The sequence below is a fragment of the Hipposideros armiger genome, unplaced genomic scaffold, assembly GCF_001890085.2.
Source record: "Hipposideros armiger isolate ML-2016 unplaced genomic scaffold, ASM189008v1 scaffold_291, whole genome shotgun sequence".
In the NCBI taxonomy this organism is placed as follows: domain Eukaryota; kingdom Metazoa; phylum Chordata; class Mammalia; order Chiroptera; family Hipposideridae; genus Hipposideros; species Hipposideros armiger.
In genome coordinates this window covers 1,987,254-1,999,931 of record NW_017731641.1, presented here as the reverse complement: position 1 = coordinate 1,999,931, position 12,678 = coordinate 1,987,254, and the positions used below count along the sequence as shown (strand labels likewise).

The 12,678-nt window shown below is 48.6% G+C and overlaps 1 protein-coding gene across 2 annotated transcripts in view; it reads left to right on the top strand.

Moving 5' to 3' along the window:
• Positions 1-12,678, top strand: part of PKNOX2 (PBX/knotted 1 homeobox 2) — an 82,748-nt gene that overhangs the window by 5,964 nt on the left and 64,106 nt on the right. For both annotated transcript variants that reach the window (XM_019658930.1, XM_019658929.1), the window contains exon 2: positions 10,392-10,531. In XM_019658930.1, coding sequence (XP_019514475.1) covers positions 10,392-10,531 — 140 coding nt within the window. The remainder of the gene's footprint in view (positions 1-10,391; positions 10,532-12,678) is intronic.

Below are 12,678 nucleotides of genomic sequence, written 5' to 3'. Positions count from 1 at the left end.
AGTTCTGAACCTTCCTTAATACAGTTCCTCATGTTGTGGTGACCCCCAACCATAAAATTATTTTCGTTGCTACTCTATAACTGTAAGTTTGCTACTGTTATGAATCGTAATGTAAATATCTTTTTTGTCTCTCCCAATGGTCTTAGGCGACCCCTGTGAAAGGGTCGTTCGACCCCCAAAGGGGTCGCGACCCACAGGTTGAGAAGAGCTCTGGTGTCTGCATGGCCCAGCAGGAGAGGGATGGGCAAAAAGGGCCCAAGGGTTCTTGTTGTCCTTGGAGTTCGTGGTCTGCAGGAGGAAGAGTGGGATGACTTGACATAGGAGAAATGGAGGAATCCTAGGTCTTGTCCCAGCCCTGCTATTGATGAATTATATAAACTGTAGGCGAGTAACTTCAATATTATTTCTTTCATTCACTTGCCTATTCAATAAATATTGAGTGCTTTCTGGGGTCTTGCAAACCTTGTTCTGTGTCCTGGGGGTACAAAATTCATAGTTCCTGCCCTAATGGAGCTTATAGTCCATTTTGGGACCTAGTTTCTGCATCATGAAAATGGGAATCACTTCTGACCTCCCTGCCTCCCAGGATTGTTGAGAACGTGGGTATGAACCATAGAGTGGTGTTTCCGGCCTCTTTTCACCCATGATCCTGACACTAATTTTTTGTCTCTATCTTCTGCACATCTTCAGTAGCCAAGACTGGATTGAACTTTAATTACTCTACTTTTTATTAGGAACACAATAGGCATATCAAATATGTGTTCCTAACTATAAACACATCCCCTTACACACACACACACACACACACACACACACACACACACACACACACACACTGCGATTCTGATGTACCTCCTAGAAGTCACTGGTTTAGGACTATTTATAAGAGTGAGGAGTCCCCTAAAAGTGGATGGAAGGTGGGGCGCTAACAGTTCCCAGGAAAGTGCACAAGGCTGGGTTGTGAAAGACTCGGGTCCAAGTCCTCAGCTTTTCTCCTATTAGCCACATGTCAGTAACACCCCAGAAGTGCAGGCAGGGCCAGTGAACATTTTACAAGCCTCACTTGTAAACCACTGCCCACAATTCCTTTTAAAATTCATTATTTAGTTAAGACCCCCATGTTGCACTTCAGAGTAACTTTTCTCTGGTCTGTTCTACCCGGCCGGCCCTGGGATCAGAATGTAGGTGACCCAGGCACGCTCTTCCGGGAGCGGCTTCGAGCTAAATTCGGCCGCCTTGGCTCCGCTGCCAGCCCTTCCCATCCCTGTGCTGGCAGGTGGGGGATATTTGGAGGAGATCTCATTGACCGCCCCCCCCCCCGCTCCTCTTTTTGGAACTCTGAGCCTTTTAACACATCACTCACTCATCCCCGCGTTCGGTCAGTCATCAGTCATTTAACAAACACACTGGGAGCCCACCAAGAGCCAACGCGACAATGGGGTCTGGGAAACCAGTCTACCAGGGAGGGAGACAGACAGATAAGGGGCCCGCAGTGTTACAGACATTCAGGTTAATACATATATGATGAGGCAGGGGTTGTGGCTACCTGGGCCTGCGGGGGGGGGGCGTACAGAATTGTGAAGGCTTCCTGGAAGAGTCGGTGCTCCAGCTGAGTTGGAAGAGGAGTGGGCTTACACGTGGCTGGGAGGGAGGCAGGGCGGGAACGTGGACATTTCCTGCAGAGGCAGCTGTGGGAGAAGAGGCACAAAGAGGCAAATCATCAGGCATGTTCAGGCAACCCTCCACCGTGGGGTCTGGCCGGGTGCAACAGAGGGAAGGGGTGCTGTGCTGCAGACAAGGCCAGGGTCAGAGAGCAGGCCCAGGCCTGGAGCGCCTATGGGCTGTGTCCTCCGCCCAGAGCATTGGCTGTGCCCCCTGCTGCCTCCCACCTGTTCAGGCCAAACCTCATATTTACCAAATGACTTCAAGCCCTGACCTCCTCCCAGGTCCTTGGACTCTATCCTAGGTGGGAGGAAACCAGATCTCGCCCTGCTAGCTTGCCCTGGCGCTTCAGAGAATGCCAGCTCCTGGTCAAGCCCAGTGCGGCCCCTAGTGGGCCAGACCTTTCAGCCCCCCATGTTCCATGGCCTGGCAGGGCGGGCACTGGGGATGGGCAGCTCTCATCTTCCCCGGGTTGGGTGGAGGGCTCAGAAGAGGGGCGTCCACTTAGCAGGACGCTAAGAAGGTGCAGGCCTACATTGTCCCGGGTTTACAGAAAGGACCCCGTGAGAGGATGGTGGGCGTAAAATCACAAAGAGCAAGACTGGGGGAAGGGTGTATGAGGTCTGACAATTAACTTCACAAATTTGTTGCAATGATGTTGCTAACCTTTTTTGATAATCAGAGGGGTTATTCATTAGGAATTTGTACCAACTGGACAAGCAGTTAACCAAGTTTACTATTTGGAAGTGCTGAAAAGGCTGCGTGAAGAAGTTAGACAACCTGAACTTTTCACCAACAATTCATGGCTCTTGCATCACGACAGTGTACCAGCTCACAAGGCCCTGTCTGTGAGGGAGTTTTTAGCCAGGAAACAAATAACTGTATTGGAACACCCTCCCTATTCACCTGATCTGACCCCCAGTGACTTCTTTCTTTAACCGAAGATAAAGAAAATATTGAAAGGAAGACATTTTGATGACATTCAGGACACCAAGGGTAATATGACGACAGCTCTGATGGCCATTCCAGAAAAAGAGTTCCAAAATTGCTTTGAAGGGTGGACTAGGAGCTGGCATCAGTGCATAACTTCCCAAGGGGAGTCCTTCAAAGGTAACCATAGTGATATTCAGCAATGAGGTATGTAGCACTTTTTCTAGGATGAGTTCGCAAACTTAATTGTCTGACCTCATATGTAGGGGGACTTGGGGGTTTGAGTGCTGGGGTGTCTTAGACAGGTGTGGGTTTGGAATCAGAGAGGAAGCACCCACTGTGTGCAGTGTACCCTCACAGAAAACCCTAAGAAGAGGTATTAACAGCTCTATTTTTACCTGCTAAGGAAACTGAGGCTCAGAGGAGCTGAGTCTCTTGCCCAAGGTGACATAGCTGGTGATGGGGTAATGTCACCTTCCATGACACCTCGGCCTCCTCTTCCACCTCCCTGGGTTCTTACAGGCAAGCATTTTTCTTCATTAGAGGCGGGACCCCCAAGGCAGTCCACGTGACAGAAGCAAAAGTGGCAGCCTCGAATGTGGGCTGCAAGTTGTGTGGGTTATGTTAATGGAACCACCATATGCCGAGTATCTTCTAGGTGCCAGCTGCTTTGCATACATTAGCTCATTCGCTTCTAACAACCCTGTACCTCAGGTATTATTACACCCATTTTGTAGCTGAGGACCCCAGATCAGAAAGGTTGAGTAACTTTGCCAAGTCACACAGGTGGAGAGTCCAGTCCGTTAGATGTTCCTGCCAGTGCTTCAGGCTGTGTCCAGTTGGCTCCAGCTCTGGGCTGGATGCCACCGTTCCACATAAGTCAGGGACTGTGACTTCTCTGTTGTGGCCCGAGGCATTCAGGGTCAAAAAGGTAAATCTGCAGCTAAAAAGGCATTGTATAAGGGAAGGCCTGCCCTCCCACCAGTTATCTCTGCACTTGACGGATATGCACACTCTATATTGAGCGCTGGGGCTGCAACCGAAAACAGGAAAGAAGGGTCCTTGCCCTCCAGGGTCCACAGGTTAGTGGATGAGAGAGGCAAGACAGCAGACATGGCTAAACAGTGTGTTCGGGTTCATGGAAGCCCAGAGCAGGGGACCTGACCTGTCCCTGATACTCAGCCAGCACCCACTCACTGACAGAGACAGCAATCCCCACGACAGTGGTGGGAGATAGGAAGCACCACGGCCATTTCACAGAGGAGCAGACTGAGCCCCAACAGGTCAAGTTACACATCCAAGGTTGCCCAGCAGTGAGTGGCAAAGGCGGGACTCAGTTCTATCTGATGCCAGTGTCTCCTGCAAATTACACTGTGGGTGCTAGAAAGACCCTGGTGTCAGCCCCATTCTGAACCACCTGCTCCCACCTCCGATGAACAGAAGAACTCTGAATGGCAGCTGGCAGCAGGCAGGGGCTGACCATGATCGGTCCCGGGCACCCTGAGGGGTTGGGTTTCTCAGGCCTCAGGTCTCTGACTCCTCCGCAGCCTGCAAGGGAAGTGAACCACCTTCAATTAATAACCACCCACAGCCTCCTACTTGGGTTCTGCACGGAAGGACTGTTGCTGGCATGACCGGTGTTTGGGGAATTGACTTGAACTCATCGTATAGGAGCAGTCTTTTGCGGGTGGGGAGGAGCTGGGCCGGGGGTGAGGTTGGGGTGAACTAGATGCAGACCCAAAAGTGTGCGCTGGGAAGTAAAGCTTCATTCTGATTCTAGTGCCCTTCCTCTCTGCCCTCTTTTTTCACTCAGGGGGAAAAAGTCTTTCCATTCTCCTATTCAAAGAAAAGTAATTACATACAATAATTCATACTGTGATTGAGTCACAAAGCCCTTGGTTCTTGCCCCAACCTTTGCACAAACCGTGATCTCTGGCAGTTTTGTCATCTCTGTGGGCTTCTGTTCTCCCATATGTAGACTGGGGATCATACTCACCTATCGCACAGGATTACTGTGGAGCATGAAAGCCTACAGAGATGTTTTTAGCTCGTGAGAACATAATGTGCCTCCTGCCTCCCCTACAATTGGGAAAGGGTGATGCTTAACAGAAATGAAAACATTTATGGGGCATTCCAGTGTCAGCGAGGGCAACTGAGGCAGGCAGGTAAATTGCGCTTCCCAGCATCTCCTAAATCACCTGCTCATTTCCCTGGTCAGACTAAACTGTCAACGTGGCTGGATCTCTCAACCCCTCCAGATTTTGCATTCCTACACACACAGTTTACAACCCCAAGTCTTCCTACTTTATTTTAGGATGGGGACGGTCAGGAACTTTCATCTCAAGGTGTCACAAACCAAGATTGCTCAGGACCCTTTAGCGCACAGCTTCAGGTGGGGCTGGTTCCAGCTAGGTGACAGAGAAGTCCAGGGGTTATAGCATCTACAGAGGCACAAGTGTGGGGCGGTAGCCCAGGGTCTTTGTCCCAAGAAAGGACCATTGGGTAAAAAGGTCAGAACCACAGGACCCTGTACGAGTTCTGGACACAGCCTCATGGCTCACAGCGGTGGCCTTCAGGGGAATGCTGCCACCATCCCTTCCCACTAGTCAGCACCCTGTTCTTTTGATTAATCCTCACACCCTCAAAGGGAGTAGTTGTTACCCCTATATTTATAGATAAGGAAACCGAGGGTCCAAAAGTTAGGGTAACTCACCTTGAAACACATAGCTAATGATTGACAGGGGAGCATCAAACCCAAGGCCTGGATCCACGTCTCCTTCCACTTCCTGAGGCTTCTCTGATCTTTCAGAAAGCTCTCCAGACAGTGTTCCAGTTTGCTTCCCTCCTCTGTGCCTCATTCCCTCATTCCGCCTGTCTGTGTGATGCCATATCCACACCCTGTCCCCAATTTGCTGCCTAGGCAGAATTTTCAGAGTGCGCTGAGGTCTCCTGGGAGAAAGGCTTGGCGTCTGGAGTGGCCAGTTCTGGGACCAGGTGTGAACACACCAAGTAGCCCCATGGAGTGTATGGCTAGTTTCTAGTTTCTTCACGTGCCAGATCCCGGAGAATTGGCGAGAAACCCTGACCTCAGTGGTGTGCTAGTAAACAAGCAACTTTCTGGGTGGACATCAGGGAAAGGCTCTAATCTGTCACGTTTGCCAATTCTGTGGTGTAAGTGTTCCCACCATGACCGAGTTCAAGCTACCAAATGTGAAATTCCTTGCAAAATTCCTGAACATTTAAGTTGGCTTTCACAGGCCAGAACCAAGGAGCTCCAACCCATCCTTTAACGGTCATGCCCTGTCCCGGTCCATCCAGCCTGTTCCCCTGCCCCTGCTCTTCAGGCTATACTGCCCAGTAACCTCCCCCCAAAACCTCATCATAAGTCACCCTCCTCCGCTGCCCCCAGACCTTGCAGACGACAGCAGCAGGCCTCTCCCTTTGAGCTCCAGTTCTTGGGGAAATGGGTGTCTCTGGCTGGAAAAGGAATTCTATTTGGAGATAAACATTCATTCCCCAAACCTGGAGGAAATACAGTGTTTGCTGAATTGGCCCCCAGGAGCTAAATAAATTTGAACCTCCATCTTCCTCAGACCAGCTCTGCTCTCTTCTCTACTCTGAGCCCCAGTAAACAGCCTCTCAGCTGGGGCCTCTTGGGATGCTGGCGAGTGACTGGCTGCCTTCCCTTACATTTTTTTTCTACGCTTTCCTTTGTAACCCAGCAGAGCTTCCCCTCCCCTCCCCCAAAGTCCTGCCTAGAGAGGGGGACGTGAGAGGAAAAGGAGCACCTCCCCTCAGCCCTCTCTCCTAGAAACCCCTCTTTATGGGAGCTCCTTATGGGTGCCTTCAGGGACGTGAGGAAATTCACCCTTCATGGGCAGAGCAGAGCACACCAGCCTACCCTGTATTTCACCCGTAAATGGGCTGTACACACAGACGTAGCTCTGCTTTGCTTTAGGAAAGAAGAACATTCTGGAAATCTCATGTTTAATAACCACCACCCCTCCACCTGGGGAGCACTTTAGAGTTTCCAAAGCACTTTTCTATACTGCGCATCCTCTAATCCAAACCTCACCCCAACCCCTGGTGGTGGGTAGTGATTATTAAAGCACCCTCTCGGTGTCTGAGCCTGTCAGGGCTGGAAGGGACTTTAGATGTCACCTAACCCAGACACCCAGCTAGAGCGCTTCCATCCCCTACACAGGGTCCCACAGCTGACTGGTCAGTCTCTGCTTGGCCCCTGCGATGGTGGAAACTCACCTACCTCATGGATGCAGCCCATTCCAGCCTAGGAGAGCTCTAAGACTTGGCAACTTGGGTCAAGCCCAAATCTGTCCCCGTGTTTTATAGATTTAATGCAGTTTGTAGTTTGACCCTTCAGGGCATACAGATATGCCCTGGGCATACTGATAGAATCGAATCCCTCGTTCAGATCATCAAAGGGGGCTCTCCTGTCTCTCCATCACTCCCCTCCCCCAAATCTCTCACACATCCCAGATTCCTTCAGATTTCCCTCATACAGTTTAGTGCAGAATCCCTTCACCAGGCTGCTCAGCGTTCCTCTGAATGTACTTTCCCGTAGCTGTGTTGGCACAGTGAATGGGACTGGAAGCTGTGTGTGAGCTGTGCTTCTGTTAATGCATCCTTGGATAGCATTCGTTTAGGTTAGGTTTTTTTTTTGTTGTTGTTTTTGACAGATACATTACTCTTTGGACATATTGAGCCTGCTGTCAACTAAACCACTGCTGCTGAACCGTGTCTTCCCTGTTCTGCACTTATGTTATTGATTTTATTTTTTTGACCCAAGTGTTAGAAGTGTTGAGTTCCGACTTATTAGGTGTAAATGAATCTTATTAGACTTTACGTGTTGTCCACATCTGTAAAGATCCTTTGGATCTCCGTTTCATGTCGCCCATAAATTTGCTGAGCATTTCTTCAGATATCCTCTAAGTCACTGCTAGAAATATTGAAGAAGATGGCTAAGGAGAAAGTATGTGGCACTCTCCTAGAAGCCTTCCTCAAACATCTACCCTTTAATTGTCATGCTTAGGGGAAAGCTGACTAATCCACACAATTGTCCACTGGGCCACTTCTCTCCTTGTTTTCCACAAGGACATCATGGGAGGTACTGGGCTGAGGTCACTTAAACCATCCATTTCTACCACACCTCCTGGTCTGCCGGCTTTGTACAAGGTCAGACAATTAAGTTTGCGAACTCATCCTAGAAAAAGTGCTACATGCCTCATTGCTGAGTATCACTACGGTCATCTTCGAAGTACTCCCCTTGGGAAGCTATGCACTGACACCAGTGCCTAGTCCACCCTTCAAAGCAATTTTGGGACTCTTTCTGGAATGGCCATCAGAGCTGTCATTGTATTACCCTTGGTGCCTTGAATGTCATCAAAATGTCTTCCTTTTAATATTTTCTTTATCTTTGGGTAAAGAAAGAAGTCATGCAGAGCTAGATCAGGTGAGTAGGGAGGGTGTTCCAATACAGTTATTTGTTTCCTGGCTAAAAACTCCCTCACAAACAGTGCCGTGCGAGCTGGTGCATTGTCGTGATGCAAGAGCCATGAGTTGTTGGAGAAAAGTTCAGGTCGTGTAACTTTTTCACACAGCCTTTTCAGCACTTCCAAATAGTAAACTTGGTTAACTGCTTGTCCAGTTGGTACAAATTCATAATGAATAATCCCTCTGATATCAAAAGAGGTTAGCAACATGGTCACAAGTTCACGAACTTAATTGTCTGACCTCGTAATCAAGTTAAATCCAGAAACTGAGCTCCATTATAGCAGGCAGTCGGCCTTGTGACCCCAGTGCCCAGCATAGTGCCTAGTACGTGGCAAGGACTCGGGAAGCATTTGAAGAAATAATCGGTTGCATTCATGAATGAAAGAAACTGGCTCGGATCAATGTGAACATTAGCAATATTTAGTTTTGATTCTACCTTCTTTCTGTATTTTGAAAATTAGAACATTCCTTTCTACTTTCTTCCCTACAGCACCTCTTTAATACTCATGAATCCTAAAAGGACACCAATTTACTTACTGATGAGAAAATAGGAGCTTGGGAAAGTTAAGGGATTTGCCCAAGGTTAAAAGCTAATAACAGGAGACAGTAGAATTTAAGCAATTGTCTGCTGGCTTCAAGGTACCATGATGTATGTCTAGCCTCTTGTGCACCGAGTTTGGGAAAGACCCCCCTGCTCAGCCAACAGTGACATGGACATTTCATCCTCACAAAAAATGATGGGGAAATAGAGTGAAGCAGGTATATTTCTTTTATAGCCTCAAGTCTCATTCGCTACCCATCATTCATTAATTCATTTCATTGATTCAGCAAATATTTATTGAGCATCAACTAGTGCTATCATGGGCCTTAAGAATACAACTGTTAATCAGTCCCTCTTTAAGCTTAAATTTCAGTTGGGGGTGGGAGAGAAAATAACTAAGTAAGTAGATATATATGGACATGATAAGGGCTGTGAAATAAGGCAGAACCTGGGGATTGCAAAGGGCAGAGAGGCTCTATTTTACTCTGAAGACATGGCATCTGAGCAGATACGAAATGAAGGGAATGAGACAGCAAATGTCTTGGGGATATCAGGCCAAGCAATACTATGCTGTATTCATGGAGGTACAACATGTTTTCTTCCAGAAAGCAGGAACCTAGATCATATGATGAACTTTCCAGTTATAAAATATCTGATTCTTTCCAGGTGTATTCATTCATTTATTCACTTATTTATTTTCTCAACAAATACTAAGCATCTTCTCTGGGTCAGTTGAGTGCTGGGAATGAAGATGTGAACAAAGCTTTAGTGCAGGAGGCAGACAAGTCTATGAGCCCAATAGCACCATGGGTAAGAGCTGTCATGGCGCCATGGACAGCCTGGAGGAAGAGAACAGTTGAGGCATGTCACCATTCATGACATTCCAGGGCTCCATCTGACTACAGAAAATATGACATAAAAGCATTAAACTCTGCAATGAAGATTATCAAAAATGTCAAAGCCATTTAGCCATTTCTTTAAACAAAATCTTATACAGAAAGTCCAATATGTAATATTAAAAGGAATTGTTCTGGTTGTAACAAAATTAGGGCCCTAGAGGCACCTTCTAAAACATGTAAGAGGATGAAAACTACTGCCTTAAATATCTGTTATGGTTAAGAACAAAAATCTGTCCATTGTCCACCCAAATCCGCTTATATTCAAGTGCCCAGGTAAACCAAATTTGGAGAACTGTTCAGTTATCAATCAAAACCATTAAAACAGTTACCTCTGGCTTGCATTAAATGGAATAAACCTCTACTCAAATGACAACTGATTCAGCTATTCCCGCCCCCCTTCCAAGTCATCAAATCAAACTTAACACGGCCCAATACAGCCCAGATGACTCACAAGCACAGTTTAAAGGGCTTGTCATTGTGTTGTTTTCTGTTTCTGGACAGAGGGCACCACATTAGTTTGCATTAAGAATCATCTCTTTTAAAGTGTGCTGGTACACCCCCTGGTTTTGAATTGTCCTAAATTGTTCTCTAGAACATTCTCATGAACATGAGAATGTTCTCTAGAACATTTTTCAGTTAAAGAAAGTCCTGCTTTCTTCGCACTCAGACACATATAATAAGGGATGCTCACAATTCTCTTGCACATTTTCTCTTACACACACACACACACACACACACACACACACACACACACACACCACAGGCCAGGGTAGGCCTCATGATTCCAGCTGAGGAACCAGCTGTCCTGGCCACACTAACCCGCCGCCTCCCCTTTCTTCTCTCTGCAGATGACGGCAACTGCCCAGGCGCCCTCTAAGGCCCAGGCTGTCCACATCTCCGCACCTTCAGCCGCTACCAGCACTCCTGTACCCAGTGCCCCCATTGACCCCCAGGCCCAGCTGGAGGCTGACAAGCGAGCTGTGTACAGGTAGGAGACACTTCAGCCATGGTGAGAAGCCCCAGCCAGCCTCAGGCCCAGCTCAGCTGTGAGAGGATGAGATTACAGGCCAGTGGGTGGGCTCAGCAAAGACAGTGGCCAACAGCTGCTCCCTGAATGGCCTTCTGTCTCCAGTGAATCCAGAGATCCCTCAGCTGGTCACTGTGGGTTGACGCTAGCTTCCTAGAGCTCTCTAGTGAGGGATATGAGGGCCTGGGCAGTAGCTTCCTCGTCCCAGCTGAGGAGGTGAGCCCTAGTGAGCTAGAAACCCTCAGCTCAGCAAACAGGCAGCTGCCTGGGGACTTCCCTTGTCCTGTCCCATTGTTGCCTTCACTCCAACAAGAGCACTGGACACCTGGTTGCACCATCTAGGACTTGGCATTACGCGAACTTTAGTATGCCTGAAAATCATCGGCAGAGCTTGTTAAAATGCATGGTTTTAGGCTTCCATGCTCAGAAATGCTGAATCTGTAGGTCATGCTATAGGAAGAGGAATATGAACTTTTAACAACATTCCAGGTGAACGTAATGCAGCTGGTCCTTGGATCACATTTTGATTCATTGGTAGCCTTTGGTTTTGAGCAACAGGTGTTGTGTGCAGCTTAACAGGTTCTGGCACCTTCCCCAGATGGGGAGTCTGCTGATAGCAGGCACTTGTCTCATCTTGCTCTGCACCAGCCCATGCACCCAGGGCTGGGCCCTGACTGATCCAGAGGGTGGGAGGGGCTCAGGGAAGTTCCTGTGTGTCTGTGTAGGTGGTGGGGAAGAAGCTGGAGTCCACCTGTATGAGGCTTCAGCAGGCACTGTGCTATCATTTGTCCACAGGGAGCACACGACACTAAGAGAAGGCACCCAAGTCCCGCTCAGCTCTGAGGCTGGACCCTTGCTCACATTCGCCGTGTGAGCATAGATGTTCACATGTACCAGTCAGCACAGCTTACCTCCGCCTGGGCACACATTACAGCAGGTGCGAATGTCAGTAACATGCGGAATGGGCCACCCAGGGTGGAGAGGAAGAAGATTGATTCCTTCCTCACTCCCCCTGCAATGACAGTGCCTTTATGGTAATGGTGGTGATTATTGCTGTTATTATCATTATCACTGGCATTATTTTTAGTTACTCAGATGAGCTGAATGCTTCTAATGCCAACAGTTGGAAGTCCAGAGCAGTGGGCTCTGATCCATAGATCCTTGCATGAGGGTCCTTCCCAGGCCTGGAGGAGGGATAAATCACAGTGCCTGGGCCCCCCTACCCAGGTCTGGTCCAGCTGCCTGCAGGGAGCAAGCTCTGCCTTGGACCCCAAAGAATGCCAGGACCTGGTCTTGTCAGAGAGACTCTAAGGGGGATCAAGCCAGCCTCCCTCAGTATGGGACTGGACACTTCTGTCCTCACTCTCCTCCTCCCTTCACACTCTTTCATTGAGCCCTTACTATTAATGTGTGGAAGCCCTGCCTGGACTCCAGGGGAAAGAGGGTAAACCTATGAAGTACATGGGCTGTTCCCTGCCTCTTCAAACAAGAAACCAACACAGTATGGTCAGAGCTCTAACAGAGATGGCTTCACAGAAGAGGCAACATTTGAGTTTGATCTCAAAGGCTGGTAAAAGAGTTCACCAGGAGGAGCAATGGGTAGAGTAGACCTTCTAGGCAGAGTAGATCCTGACGTGTTCCAAGAACGTCCAGGAGCCAGAGCAGCTGGAAAGGGAGATGCAGCTGTACAACTACCTGTAAGTTAACCTGTGTGGTGGGCTGCTGCTTCGGTGAGGGCTGTACAAAGGGAGAGGAGAATAACATGGCCTCCGGAAACTGCCTGATGGTCTGATGATTTGGGGGTACAGCCATTATATTTCACTGAGATCCCTGCTACTCAAAATGTGGTCCACGATGAGCAGCAGCATGTTGCCTGGGAGCTGATTAGAAATGCAGAATCTCGGGCCTCCCTCAGACCTAAGGGTTCATGATCTGCACTTTAACAAGATCCCAGGTGATGCATGTGCACAGTAAAGACTGACCCCAGGCACCTTCCGAGACTCCTGGGGGCAGGGACCTGTAGTGATCAGAGTCTAGAGAGGGACCCAACCCCACCCCCGCCAGATTTGTGTGTAACAAAAAGCTTCTGGAAACTGACTTTTTTTTTT